The 14,534-nt window shown below is 50.6% G+C and overlaps 1 protein-coding gene across 1 annotated transcript in view; it reads left to right on the top strand.

The window, feature by feature from the left end:
- SH3PXD2B (SH3 and PX domains 2B) overlaps window positions 1-14,534 on the top strand; it is a 117,811-nt gene that overhangs the window by 85,721 nt on the left and 17,556 nt on the right. The window contains exons 7-11 of the mRNA XM_052659018.1: window positions 173-307; window positions 6,050-6,154; window positions 7,721-7,804; window positions 10,922-11,039; window positions 14,065-14,291. Coding sequence (XP_052514978.1) covers window positions 173-307; window positions 6,050-6,154; window positions 7,721-7,804; window positions 10,922-11,039; window positions 14,065-14,291 — 669 coding nt within the window. The remainder of the gene's footprint in view (window positions 1-172; window positions 308-6,049; window positions 6,155-7,720; window positions 7,805-10,921; window positions 11,040-14,064; window positions 14,292-14,534) is intronic.

Genomic DNA, 14,534 nt, shown 5'->3' with positions numbered 1-14,534 from the left:
CAGTGGTTGAGTGAGCAAACGAGTGAGAGGATAAATGGATGAGGTGACCACTGAGACCAGTCCTGCCACAGCTTCTGTCTCTAATTGGAATGTCCTCATGACCCACCTGCCCGCTATTCCCGGCTCCTGTCCCTTTACACACGGCTTGCGTGATGACAATTTGTACCCCCAGGGAGCGACCTGACCTCAGTGGACCCCATGGTCTTGGAGCAGTATGTGGTGGTGGCGGACTACCAGAAGCAGGAGAGCTCGGAGATCAGCCTCAGCGTGGGGCAAGTGGTGGACATCATCGAGAAGAACGAGTCAGGTAGGGGCCAGGACTCCCTCCCCGCCGCCCCGTGCTATCAGCAAGCCCCTGAGATAGGGAACACTGGGGAGGGCAGAAATGGCAACAGCCAGTCCAGGCCGGTCAGTCTCCACAGACCCAGTTGATGACTCTAGAAATCTGACCCTGTTTGATCACAGTGCTTGAGTACCCCACTTGGTCACAGCTCACCAGCATCCTTTGGGTCACATGTTATCGACTGTCCCGAGGTTCCCATCTGATGGACATTCCTTCTGGTTTCAAAGCACCTGGAGACAGAGCCCCCCACTGCAGTGGAAATTTGCTCTGTTGACTTGCCTTTGGCTGCGATGGGAGTCCTCATGAAGGTTCTGTCCGCTGTGGACTCTGGCGGGATGGACACCCTGTTCAGCCCTCTTGCTGTCACAGGAGCTGCTGTTCATATACCATCAGACCTCAGAGATGTTGCAGGTTCAGTTACAGACCACTGCCATAAAGCAAATCACCTGAATTTTTTTGGTTTCTCAGTGTAAATAAAAGCCTACAATACCGTGGGCTTCCCTGGTAGCTCAACTGGTAATGAATCCACCTGCAATGCAGGAGACCCTGGTTGGATTCCTGGGTTAGGAAGTTCCCCTGGAGAAGGGAAAGGCTGCCCACTCCAGTATTCTTGGGCTTCCTGGTGGCTAAGATGGTAAAGAATCTGCCTGCAATGCGGGAGACCTGGGTTCGATCCCTAGGTTGGAAAGATCCCCTGGAGGAGGGCATGGCAACTCACTGCAGTATTCCTGCCTAGAGAATCCCCATGGACAGTCCATGAGGTCGCAAAGAGTCGGACATGACGGAGCGACTCAGCGCAGCAGCACCGCATACAGTACTGTGATCTGTTAAGTGTGCGGTAGCACTGTGTCAGAAAAGCAACGTACGTCCCTGAATTTAAAAAATAACTCCCTTGCTAAGACTCCCTTGCTGACCATCATCTGAGCCTCCAGCGACTCACAATGTGTTTGAAGTACTAACATCAAAGATCACCAATCACAGGGTGGTCCAGTGGCTAAGATTCAAAAGTTTGAAATATTGGGAGAATTACCAAAATGTGACAGAGACAGAAAAAGTGAGCAAATGCTGTAAGAAAAATGACGCTGATAGACTTGCTTGATGCAGGGTTGCCACAAACCTCCAATTAAAAAAATAAAATAAAACACATCATCTGTGAAATGCAATTAAGAGCAGCACCATGAAACATTTGTCTGGATAGTGGCCGGGACAGAGTGTGATGAGATGCTGAGGCACTTAGCCTGGGTTCCTACCTGAACTCTGCACTTTACCGCCAGGCAGGTCGCTTCATCAAAAAGGGTGCTCCGAGGATTAAATGAGGCAATACATAGAGTGCCCAAGCCTGTGTTTGGCAGACAGCAAGTGCTCAAAAATATGAATTTCCTTCCCTTTAGTCTTCTTTAGCCAGAATAGGGCATCGGCACCATTGAAGACAGAGATCAAGGAGCAGGGCATAAATGGACCCTCTCCAGGAAAAAGAGACAGAAACCCACTGACTTTGTTGTGGCTAAAATGTGACATTGGCTAGCTGTGTTAGTGGGCCAATCTCTGATATCCCAGTGACTAGCTGCTGCTGCTGCTGCTGCGAAGTCACTTCAGTCGTGTCCAACTCTGTACGACCCCATAGATGGCAGCCCACCAGGCTCCCCTGTCCCTGGGATTCTCCAGGCAAGAACACTGGAGTGGGTTGCCATTTCCTTCTCCAGTGCATGAAAGTGAAGTCGCTCAGTCGTGTCCGACTCTTCGCAACCCCATGGACTGCAGCCTACCAGGCTCCTCCATCCATGGGATTTTCCAGGCAAGAGTACTGGAGTGGGTTGCCATTGCCTTCTCTGCAGTGACTAGCTAAGGTCCAACAAATAGGGGAAAAAACATTTCCAGCAGTCTCTGGAGTGTGTTCCCTTTAGTCAGGAGATGAGCATCTAGCCAACCAAAACCCCTTGATTACTCAATACAGCAGTTGTTATTCCTGCTTCACAGCTGAAGACACTAAGACTCCAAGTGACTCGGTCACTCACCCAGAATCTCGTGACAGGTTGCCGAGCTGGAACTCCTAACCAGTTCCAGCTGGCCCCGAGGCCATGTGACGTTCTAATTCCTGGAAATGAGTATAGTCAGCTCGTGGGTGTGACTGGGATGCTCCATGGAGACTGAGGGAGGGAGCACCCACCCCCCTTCCCCCGCTTTGCTTCGGCCCCTTGAGTGATGTTAGGAAGAACATGTTGCTGGGAGGAGAGGAGGAGCAGGGATGGGGTGGAAGATGAGCCTGGTGTGTCCAGAGGGCAGCAAGGGAAAGAGGGCAGATGCTCAAATCTTCAAGTGGTCCACAAAGTCGAGATTTATTTTTAATTATGTTTTACTTATGCAAGTAATATATGGATATGTTCTTCTTGAAACATTAATAATAAAGTTAAAATGTAATTTTTTCCACCAACTTCTTGCCTGGTCCCCTTTCCAGACATAGGTTGCTCTTCTGTCAGTTTGGGGTGAATGCTTCTTGATAATTGTATACACAGGTGTATATAAGTATGTGTATATGTATGTGTACACATGTGCACACATGTGTATACACAGTGTACGCATTTGTACATGTGTGTATGCATGCATGTCTGCATATGCATATGTACATGTATAACGGTACACACGTACATACAGGTCATATCTCATGCATATTTTATAGATTTAACCCCAGTCGTGTATCATTCTATACATTTTGACCTGCAGCTTGCTTTTCCTTTTTGGTTTTTTGCTGTTGTTGTTAAATCTTTTTTTATGTTTGGTGATGCCGAGTTCCCCAGGGATCGAGCTCGCCTCCCCTGTTGCGGAAGCACAGAGTCTTAACTACTGGTGTGTGCTTAGTCGCTCAGTCATGTCCGACTCTTGCGACCCCATGGACTGTAGCCCGCCAGCTCCCCTGTCCATGGGATCCTCCAGGCAAGAATACTGGAGTGGGTAGCCATTTCCTTCACCAGGGAATCTTCCTGACTCAGGAATCGAACCTGGGTCTCCTGCATTGCAGGCATATTGTTTACCGACTGAGCTACGAGGGAAGCCCTCTTAACTACTGGACCGCCGGGGAAGTCCCAGCGCGCTCTTTCTTAAGTCAGCTTTTAGCTCTTATTCCCATAACATCTGCACCCTATTTGGAGAGGTGGCATACTATAAGTCTTCTCTTTCTCCAGCATGAACAGTGTATCTGTGTATACACTGCGAGTGTCTCTTTAAGTTAGACACCCAGAAGACTGGCATGGCAGTGGGCTTCCCAGGTGGCGCTAGTAACAAGCCTGCCTGCCAGTGCAGGAGACATAGAAATATGGGTCAGGAAGATCCCCTGGAGGCGGAAATGGCAATCCACTCCAGTATTTTTACCTGGAGAATCCTATGGACAGAAGAGCCTGGTAAGCTATGGTCCAGGAGGTCTCCAAGAGTTGGACATGACTGAAACGACGTAGCGTGCACATACCCGGAACACTGCAGAACCATAAGACAGGCACATTTTAAATCTTAAGACACAGCCAAATAGCCTGCTTCCAAACTGTGGCCAAACCCGTTTACTCCCTCCAGCAATGTACGAGGCATTAATGCCGAGAGTTAAGAGCTGAGGCTTCGAAGCCAGACAGGCTGGGTGTGAATCTCAGCTCTACCACTTTCTTTGTGACGTTGGCCCCTCTCTGAACTCTGCTTCCCCATCTGTAAAATGGGGTCACAATAGAACGCAGCTCACAGGCTGCCGTGGGGACTTGGCGGGTCAGTGGCAGACAGGAAGCACCGCGAGAGATGGTCTGGTGCCTCGTCGCTGTCATTGCTGGCGTGACAGTTTATCTGCCACACATATACCGACAGAGATGAGTCCTTAGGAAGACATATATGGCATATTTCCTGATTTTCCCACAGGTTTATCAACCCCATTCATTCATATACACACATACATACACACCCACGCTGCTCAGCCCCCTGAACATGTATTAAGAGGTGCACCCAGTCAAGCAAAGCCAAAGGCAGCTTCTACTTCAAGGAACTTGAAAGCCAAGGCCTCCCTGTGAGACCAGGAAGCTAGTTCAGAGGCTGCCCTTTCTTTCTCTTCTCCTTTGGGTTCTCCAGGGCCTGGAGGTCTGTGATCTCGTGGAGCAGATCCTGTTTTTCCCATTTATGCTGTGCATGAGCCGGTTGGGCCCTGAGTTGGTGCCCTATGACTGTTGTGATGAGTTACCACAAACAGACTTAACGCAGATTTATCATCATATGGTTTGAAGGGTTAGAAGTCCAGAATGGGTCCCACTGGACGAAAAGGCACTGTCAGGGCTATGTTCCCTTCTGCAGGTTCTGGATAAGATCTGCCTCTTTGCCTTTTCCATTTTCTAGAGACCACCCACATCCCTCGGCTTGTGGTCCTTTCCTCCATCTTAGGCCTAGCAGTTGCCCCCTTCTATGCCTTTCTTCCTTACCCACATCTCCCCCCAACTGTTCTCACTTGAGATTACACTGGGCCCATCCAGGTAAGGAGAAGGCAATGGCAACCCACTCCAGTACTCTTTTGCCTGGAAAATCCCATGGATGGAGGAGCCTGGTGGGCTGCAGTCCATGGGGTCGCTAAGAGTCGGACACGACTGAGCAACTTCACTTTCACCTTTCACTTTCATGCACTGGAGAAAGAAATGGCTACCCACTCCAGTGTTCTTGCCTGGAGAATCCCAGAGACCACAGAGCCTGGTGGGCTGCCATCTATGGGGTCGCACAGAGTCGGACGTGACTGAAGTGACTTAGCAGCAGCAGCAGCAGCATCCAGATAAGCCAGGATAACTTCCTATTTGAGTTCAGAGGGTTAGCAACCTTAATCCTGTCTGCAACCTTAATTGTAACTGTTTGCCACCTGAGTCATTACTCTGCCTACCACAGGCCCCATGAGAGCCCCTTTTCTAAAAAGGGAGGGCCTGAGTCTGAGTGAACAGCCTCTCAAACTGTTACATCTGCAGCCAGGTTTACCTTGACATGAATAGAGGCAAAATCAGTGTCTCAGATGAGTTACTAGGGCAGTGGGTTCAGTGTCAGAGAGCCCTGGGTACAAGTTGCAGCCCAGCCATAAGCTCTGTGAACTTGTACAAGTCTTGCCTCTTGTAGCCTCAGTTTCATCTGTGCATTAGGGATAATAAAATACAAGTAAAATGGTAAGTGCTTTGCTCACCTTAGTGAAGGTAGCTACTTTCTTTACTCTCGTCCTTTAAGAAAACCTTTCTCCACATCCCCACCCCTGACTCCCTTCCCCAGCCCTGTCCCAGGCTCAAGAGCAGGTTTCCTGTTAGCCTGTCTGTAGCAGTTAACAGTCGGTAAACACGGATGTGCTCAGTCGCTTCAGTTGTGTCCGACTCTTTACGACCCTACGGACTGTATGTAGCTCACCAGGCTCAACTGTCCATAGGATTCTCCAGGCAAGAATACTGGAGTGGGTTGCTATGCTCTCCCCAAGAGAATCTTCCCAACCCCAGGATCAAACCCACATCTCTTATGTCTCCTGAGTTGTTAGGCAGGTTCTTTACCACTAGCACCACCTGGGAAGCCCTGCATGGGTATTTGTGTTCTCTAATAAAGTGGTGACTTTTTAGCCTCACCCTGAGCGTTGACTCCTCTCACAGCTGAATCTGTTGTTATATTCTGACGCACAGGCCTCATACCTGACCCAACTACATTCAGTCTGCACTCTCACTTTCCCAGGTTGGTGGTTCGTGAGCACTGCTGAAGAGCAAGGCTGGGTCCCTGCAACCTGCCTGGAAGGGCAGGATGGAGTGCAAGATGAGTTCTCCCTGCAGCCTGAAGAAGGTAGGAGGGGCCAGGCCCCCGGGCCTGCTGTGCCGCCAGCCGTCACCGCGGGGGCCTCCTCACCCAGTGCCGTCTCAGCAGCTTCCTGGCTCAGGCTCTGTAGCCTGTGGACGGGAAGCCAGGCCCTGGGGCTGGGACAGGGCAAGCCTGCCTGCTCTTGGTGGCCTTGGGGAGCCAGCCCAGGTGAGCCTGGCCAGAGCTGGGGCCCTGATGCCTCTGTGGGGCCTCGGCAGGCCCGGCTGGATTGCTATCCACACCCCACTCATCCTCCCTTGAGTTATTCTGATGGCCAAGGTGCTGGCGCTGCTTCTGGCTGCTTTACAAAACATCTAAAGCCATCTGTAAAGATCTCTGCTTTGTCTGTTTTCTGTGTTGGCTTAATGGCCCTGCCTGGGTGTCAGGATCAGAACTGACCCTCTCCACTCACTTCTGTTTCCCAGAGAATTTTCCCTACAGGTGTCTGAAAGAGTGGTTCTTGCTGCATCCGAAATCCTAACCCAGCCACCTCCCCTCCCCTCACCCCCAAAGAATTCCTAAATCGAGACTGAACTCGCTTTAGACACTAAACAAAAAGGTTCTGGAGTCAGGCCTGAATTTGACTCTCACCACTGAATTTGAATTTGTACCACTAACTGGCTGAGTGATCTTGGACCAGCAACTTAACCTTTCTGTGCCTCAGCTACCTCCTCTAAAAATGGAAATGATGGTATCAACATCATGGGATTTTTTTTTTTTAAGTTAAATGAGATCCCACATGCAAAGCAGTTGGCAAGAACCTAAAATAATAAATAACTAGGAATGGTTTTTATCACAGAGCTGTGGCTTACCTAGGGTTGAATATTTGCTGCTTCTAGTTGACTCTTTTTAGAAAGCACAGAGCCGTTTATGTATGTATTTAACAGAAAAGAGAGTGAGGAAAAGGGGTTTCTGTGCTCAAAGGTTAGTGCAAAAAGCACACACGTGGTTTGGCATCTAGCTTTATTACAGCCAGCACCCGCAGAGTAAAATGCATTTTGTTTTGCTCTGTGTTTACAGGACCACCAGGCTCTAGGGGCGGGGCTAACGAAGAAAAAGTACAAAAACCAGCTCAGCTTAAAGACAGTGGTGTGCTGCCTGGAAACCATAGCTGTGTTAGACAGTTAATGATGCCCGCCGTGGGGCATGTCTCTGTAAAGGACTGCTTATTATCCCCATTTTACAGATGGGAAAACAGTCTCAGAAAGGTAGAAACACTGGCTCGGGATCACACAGCTAGAAGATGGGAGAGGGACCACGTGTTCCTAAGGGTCTGTACATTTCTTCCCTCTGCCGTGAGGAATTTTCTTAGGGCCTCTTCATAATCATGCTGGGAATAGCATTGTGTCTTCTGGGTGGCTCTTCCCTCAAGTTCAGGGCTAATACTGAGGAATTTGGTCCTTCTGAGACACCTAGAGCTCAGCAGAGACACAGAATTAATTGCTCCTAAGTGGCAGCACGTGCTTGGTGCTGCCTTTGCCTCAAGACCCTGGAAGTGCTTTCTTCTCACCTCTTCCTTCTGCCCTTCGCCTCCACATGCTGCCCGACCAGTCTCATGGAGGTACTGGTCTCTGCCCCAGCCCGCGGGTCACCGCCGGATGCTGGGGGACTTGTATGCCGTCAGCTGGCGTCAAGGTGCCTACCTTAGAGTTTCCCTCCCCATTCTGTGTTCAGAACCAGACCCTGTATCTGCATGCGTCCCCCTGCTCCAGGACCGCCTGTGCCCGTTGCATGTGAGAAACGGTGGTCTGGTCTGTACCGTGTGTGTGTTGGCATGTATGTTTGGGAGGAGGGGGCCTGGGGTGTTTCTCGACCTGGGGCCCTAAAATTTCCCAGGTTAGAAAATGATACCTAGAGGTGTAGGTGCTAAAATTAATGAACAAAATAAAAACCCTTTTCCTAACTAAGGTTGTGTTATGTTGCAGAGACAAAACTATCAAAGTCAACTGTATTTTATATCGAGTCAAAAGCAAAATATTTTATTTATTTATTTATTCTTGAAAAGAAACTTTCTTTTTTTTAAATCAAGCAAAAATATAAAAACAAGAAAAGTTAAATGTAAAAACAAATCAAATTTATTGCAAAAAAGGATAAAGATCATTTTATTCTAAAATAAAGTAAAAATAAATGATGCCCGGGGGCCTCTATAATGTTGATCCAGTGACCTGTTCCCTTTATCTGGCACATTTGAGTGACCAGGGTAAAGAAACCCATGTCACACCAGCTTAAGCAAAAGGGAAGTACATTGACTCAGGTCGCTGAAAACTCTAGGTAGAGGCAGCTTCAAGCATGGCTGGATTCGGGAGCTTGAAAACATCTGTCGACTGAAGAAAAACGCACGACCAGAAGTTGTGAGTTAAGTTTTATTCAGGGACCTTACTGAGGACTGTAGCCTGGGAGACAGCCTCTCAGATAGACCTGAGGCACTGCCCCCAAAGAGGTAAGGGAGGAGCCAGGATATATAGGGGGGTTTTGTCTGGAAAAAACAAAACACATAGTCTAACATCAAAAGATTACTGCTAATCACAAAAAAGCAAACATCTTAAGTTAATGATTTTCGTTCTTTTCTATGAGTGGAGAGATGCAAGAGTCTGGACTCGTTGAAATTACTCCTTTGATATGTATCTTACCTATCTTGGGCCAGTACCCAGAGCACAGAATGCTTCCTGTTTTTATCCATCTGAATTCCCCTCAGGGTGCACTCTTGGGGGTGGCTGCAGTGGCTGATGGCTTGATGGTGGGCATCAGTCTTTGTCTACTGGCTTGGCAGGTAACATTTCCTTTCCACCTGCCCTTGGCACCTGAGACTCATGCTTGCCACCCTCAGCTCCATTCTCTACCCTGCTGGAACCATATCTCATGGTGATGGTGGTTCCAGGCACTCTTTGGGGACACCCACCAAAGAACATGCTTCTCCTTCAACACAATCCCAGGATTTGATTCCAGCTGACCCAACTGGGTCATATGCCATCCCTAAACTAATCACAGTGGCCAGTCACTTTGGCCCCTCCCTTTAGGTGCTGGCAAGGGCCGCCTCACCCAAACATGTGGCTGGAGGCTGGCAGTGCTACCAGGGGAAGGGCAGATGGATGGTAAGCAGGTGGTGTCACCACCATGCAGTCTATAAAGCCTTCAGCTTTGTTAGGGATCACTGGACATTCGATGGAGTCCAGAAAGGGCCTCTGGGTGCTAGAGAATCCCAGGAGTTTGGAGCCTGTAGTAGTGACCCTATTTATTCTGGGGCCCAGGCAGCGCCCTTCTCACCTAGCCAGACAGAACTTCTCTGCCTGCACGGGGTTGGATTCCCTGCTGCAAGCCCTCACAGCACCCGTACCCCAGCCTGCATCCGTGAGTGAGGAGAACCGCTGACTCTGCTGTACACAGGATGTGTGGCGTTTGAGTCAGCTCAGCCCCCGCCGCGCAGGTCAGGGGGCTAGATCAATAAATAAATAAACGCCCTGTGTGTTTTCCGCCTCCCTCTGCACCAGCTGGGCAGGCCACAGGCAGCCCGTGGTGTTTTCCCCAACGCACTCACCATCAGCATCGGCGCACAGCTGGCTCGGTGACTCCCTGGGGTCTGGAATGTAACTGAAACAGGAAGGCCCTCTTCCCCTGCTCACTGGCTCCCCTGGGACTCTCGTCTGTTACCTGCTTCAGCAGTCACTGCCAACAGTGCCGGGGGTGGGAGCTGTGCCCTTGCCCTGGGGAGGGCCCTGTCTGAGTGACAATGAACAGCCTTCCGGCGGGGCCCTGCAGGGCAGTGAGGGTGACCCTGCTGGAGGCAGTTCTCTTGGCTTTGGGGGTAAGGGAGCTGGGATCCACCGAGAGGGGGATGGAAGGCATCCCAGTGACATGAATAAAAACAGAAGCAGGCAATCTTTTCATGATACCGATCTCAAACCATTATGTTGTACACACAAAACTAACACAGTGTTAGGTGTCAATTATATCTCAATTAAAAATACTTTTTTAATAAAACTTAAGCTTCAGGCATGGTTGGATCCAGGGTCTTGAAAATAAATGAAAAGCGGAAATCAGCTACCAGCTAGGTAATGAAAAATGGCTATCTCCTCTGTGGTACTGATTCAACCCCAAACCATATGCTGCCAAATCCAGCTTGTTCCTGACGCCTCCACCAACAAGGACTGCAGCGGAGCCACCACAAGGGTTTAACGTCGGTCCTCTACCCCAGCATGAGCAAGGTGACTCCCACCAGGCCTTCAGGACTTATTCATTTTCTAAACCTTGGCTATTTTACTAAATAGTTCGCAAATATTCCCAGTGCTAGAGATAGAGGAATGAATGAGACAGACTCAAATCCTGCCTTTCTGGAACTCTTTAGTCTATCTAGGGAAAGAGAGATGAAACATAATAGATAAATCAATTATCGATATGTTGGAAGGTTGTTCCTGGTAAGTATGGTGAGGGTGCCCTGGCCTGGGTGTTACATATGGCACGTTCAAGGAAGGTGACCTTGAGGCACAGATTTGAGGAAGGTGAGTGCGATGTGTGATGCTGAGAGATTTCTGAGGACCTGCCCTTTGTCCTGTGTCTTGTTGCTGCTTGACCAGGGTCATCCAGGGCTAAGTGAGGGTCACTGGGGTGTGGTGGGGGAGTGGGGGAAGGATGGTGCACAGAAGCCTCTGGAAGAAAGCCTTCTCTGCAAGGGCATCTCAGAATCACAGTCTTGGCCATCAACATTCCAAGCCTACAGCATCCTTGACTTACCCCAGCATCCCTTTGTCCCCACAGAAGAGAAGTACACAGTCATCTACCCCTACACAGCCCGTGACCAAGATGAAATGAACCTGGAGAGAGGAGCTGTGGTGGAGGTCATCCAGAAAAACCTGGAAGGCTGGTGGAAGATCAGGTACCCTCTGCAGCTGGGTGGGTTTCAGGCCACGTGGACTCCAGCTGCACAGATGTCTGTAAACGATTGCAGAGGAAATGAGGCTTCAGCCTGAGCCATGGAAGGACGCTTCTCCTCTGTGCTGTTTGGCTTCCTTCCATACCCATATCCTTCTCTAAAAAGCTATAGTAAGCAAAACTGTCTCTGAACACACTGAACCACAGATAGCAATAACCCCATTGAGCAAGACTGGTCTTCACCTCCAGATGTGTCTCGTAATGAGTAACTGGAGGCTGAAGCTGCCGTGAGGGAGTGATTTCCTACCCCAGCCCCACTCTGAGAGCAACAGGATGGGTAACACCACATGGATTGTTGCCCGTCCTAAAGCTCACCATTTGCTGTCATCTCTACGAGTCTGGTGGAGACCGGCATTTCCAACACTTTGTTACAGTTCTTTCATCTATGTGATGGAATCAAAAGCTCATCGGTAGGTGAGGTGGCCAGTTCGTCCTGCTGTGCTTGGGACTTTCCTAGTTTTAGTAATAAGAGTCCTGGGAACTCCCTCCTTGGTTACTCTGGTGGGCAGGCTGCAACCTCGGGAGATTTAGGCAAGAGAGGAAGTCTGGGGGCCCTGCCCCGTGGTGTCTGTGCCATGGTGTGAGGCAGGACACTGGGGCCAGTCACCTGGGGCTGAGTGTGTGACGCTTCATTCATTGAGCAAACCAGAATCTATTCTGGGCCAAGCTGTATTCTGAAGACTGGGGACTCAACAGTGAGAAAAACACAATAGTTTACACCCCCAGGCGTGGAAGACAGACTCGGACACACATACAGGGCAGGGCAGTGAGTGAGTGCGGGAGGAATGCGTGGGGGACTTTGGAGCCCAGAAGACAGCTCCTCAGCCTGGGAGTCAAGAAGGCTTCCTGAGAGTCAGGACCTCAGAACTGAGGTGTGAAGGCACATTTAGGACAGTGACGGGCTTCCCTGGTGGTTCAGACGGTGAAGGATCTGCAATGTAGGAGACCCAGATTCGATCCGTGGAAGGAGAAGGGAATGACTGCCCACTGCAGTATTCTTGCTGGGAGAATCCCGTGGACAGAGGAGCCTGGTGGGCTACAGTCCATGGGGTTGCAAAGAGTTGGACACAACTGAGCCACTAACACTTACTTCAGCATACACTTACGATGACAGTGACAGCTCGCATGTCTTGAGTGTGTTTTATCTTGTGATCTAACAAATTATCCCCAAACTGAGTGGCTCTGGAATGCAGGTGGCTTGATGGGCTCAGGGTCCCTCACAAGGCGGCAGCAGGATGTTGCTGTGGTCATCAGAAGCTTTGGCCGAAGCTGGAAAGTGGCAGAGCCAGGATTTGGGCCTGTGCCTTTCCCACCCCAGAGCCCACTCAGCAGTGCCTCTCTGTTTATGGCTTTGGGCCTCCAGATGATGGACTGTCTCACGGTGATGCCTGCATCGTGTGGGGCCCAGCACTTTCCAGCTGGCACGAGATTTAGTCCTTCTCAGGATGTTTTAAGATTGATAGACACCAAAATCTGCAGATTTCTGCCCCCTTATAAGTTTGCTTCTAGTTGAAAAGGACCCTTCTTATTGGAACACTGTGCTGTTTAGTGCTTACAGTGATTCTTGATGAGAGGTGGCCCTGCTGTGTCATCTCCAGTCCATTAGGCAATTCCCCAAAGGTCTGGGCACCTATTTTGCGGTTCAGACTAGTGGTCTGCTGGCAAATGTTTAACAGCCAGTTCCAGAAGGAAACAATGCTCTTGAGTGGTGGTGTTTGCCAGTTTCCGTGGTGTAAATCGTCCCTCCGTGGTAGATTTCAAGCTTCCATTGTGACGGTGCTGAACGTGGAGTTGGGAAGGGACGTGAACAGTTGGCTGTCACAAGCCGCCTCCTGCACACCTGTGGTCCCAGTCAGCCCCTCCGGTCATGCTATTCAACCACACTCCATCGTGCAGAGAATTAAATGATTGTTACACTTGTTCAGTTCCCTTTGGAATTCAGTGAGCTGGGCTCTTAGGGTGTCAGTCATTCTGGAGTTCAGTGACCCTTGGTTACCCTAGAACCAGCCCCTGACCTGCTCCATTCCCACCTGAACACGTTTTAATCTGCTTGTGACCGGAGCCCCACCCTGCCTATACAGGCTTTGTACCGGCAGCTGTGGCTGCTGGGAAGAGGCTGCAGAACAGAGCTGAACAGCACAGACAGGTGCCAGCTGTCTAGGGCTGAGCCCATTCCTGCCACCACCCCCCATTGGATGGATGAAATGCGTCAATAGCTATAAAGTGCTTGAAACAGGACTGACACGGAGTAGGTGTGCGTCAGTGGCAGTTACCATCACTGCTGTCACTGCAGTGATGACTGTATGGGATGTATAAGGGCTGTAGCAGAGCTCTGTGGCCACTCACTCTTGCCAATTCTGTTGACAGTTTGTCCACTTGTCCCCTTTTTTCTTCATTCAACTCACGGGCAGTGAGGCCCCATGCAGAGATGACTCGCCCGTAATCTCCACCCCTGGGACCTCACATTCTAAGCAGGGAAACAAGACCATCACAGCCAAGTGGCACTGTGTATTTTGGATGGGATGCTGTTGTGTGTGCAAGACCACCAGGGCACTGTGGAAGGAGGCTCAGGAAAGCCTTGAGAGGGCACCTTAGGCAGAGCTGGGATGATAGAGAATGGGCTTTCCAGGCAGAGGGTCTCCCAGAGCAGGAGCTTGGGGCAAGGGGGTGAGAGAGACTGGAGCATTTGGAAGACTGCAGGCTACATGGGGTGGGTGGGGTGTGGAGGTTGCCGTGAGAACCAAGGCCGGGGAGGCAAGGAGAGGCCAGACTGGGGAGGCCTTGAATGCCCAGCTGGGGGCTTAGGCTTCATCAGGAGGCAGCAAGCAGTATGCCAGTCTCTGGCCCTGGGCAGTGATGGTCCATTGTTCCTACCATCTGGGGCCGGAAGGGAGATTCACTGTAGGAGCTCGGCTTCTTCCTATGAGCCTGGCAGAGCAGGCTAGATGACATCTTTCCCCTCCTCCCAGGTATCAGGGCAAAGAGGGCTGGGCCCCAGCCTCCTACCTGAGGAAGAGCAGTGGGGAACCCTTACCCCCGAAGCTGGGCCCTGGCTCACCCGCCCACGTGGGCGTCCTGGAGCTCGATGGTGTCTCCCGGCAGCAGAACTCGGTGGGCCGGGAGAAGGAGCTGCTCAACAACCAGAGGGATGGCCGGTTTGAGGGCCGCCCTGCGCCCGACAGTGACATCAAGCAGAGTAAGTGGTGCCCACCTGGCTCCCAGAGGCACGGCAGGCTCTGTGTCCAGAGCTGCTCACGGGCTGTCCCTCACCCCCACAGCAGCCCCGCCACCCTCCATCCTGTAGATAAGAAAATGGGCTCGTAGCCCCAGATCACTTTTTTCCAGATCATTCCACCAGCAAGTTGCAGAACCTGAGTGGAGAGATGTGGCTGTCCTACTCAAGCTGTGGTTTTTCCACTGTCTCATGATAATCACCAGA

This window comes from Budorcas taxicolor, chromosome 20 (genome assembly GCF_023091745.1).
Source record: "Budorcas taxicolor isolate Tak-1 chromosome 20, Takin1.1, whole genome shotgun sequence".
In the NCBI taxonomy this organism is placed as follows: domain Eukaryota; kingdom Metazoa; phylum Chordata; class Mammalia; order Artiodactyla; family Bovidae; genus Budorcas; species Budorcas taxicolor.
Note: the sequence above shows the minus strand (reverse complement) of the source record. Positions and strands in the feature narration are given on the sequence as shown.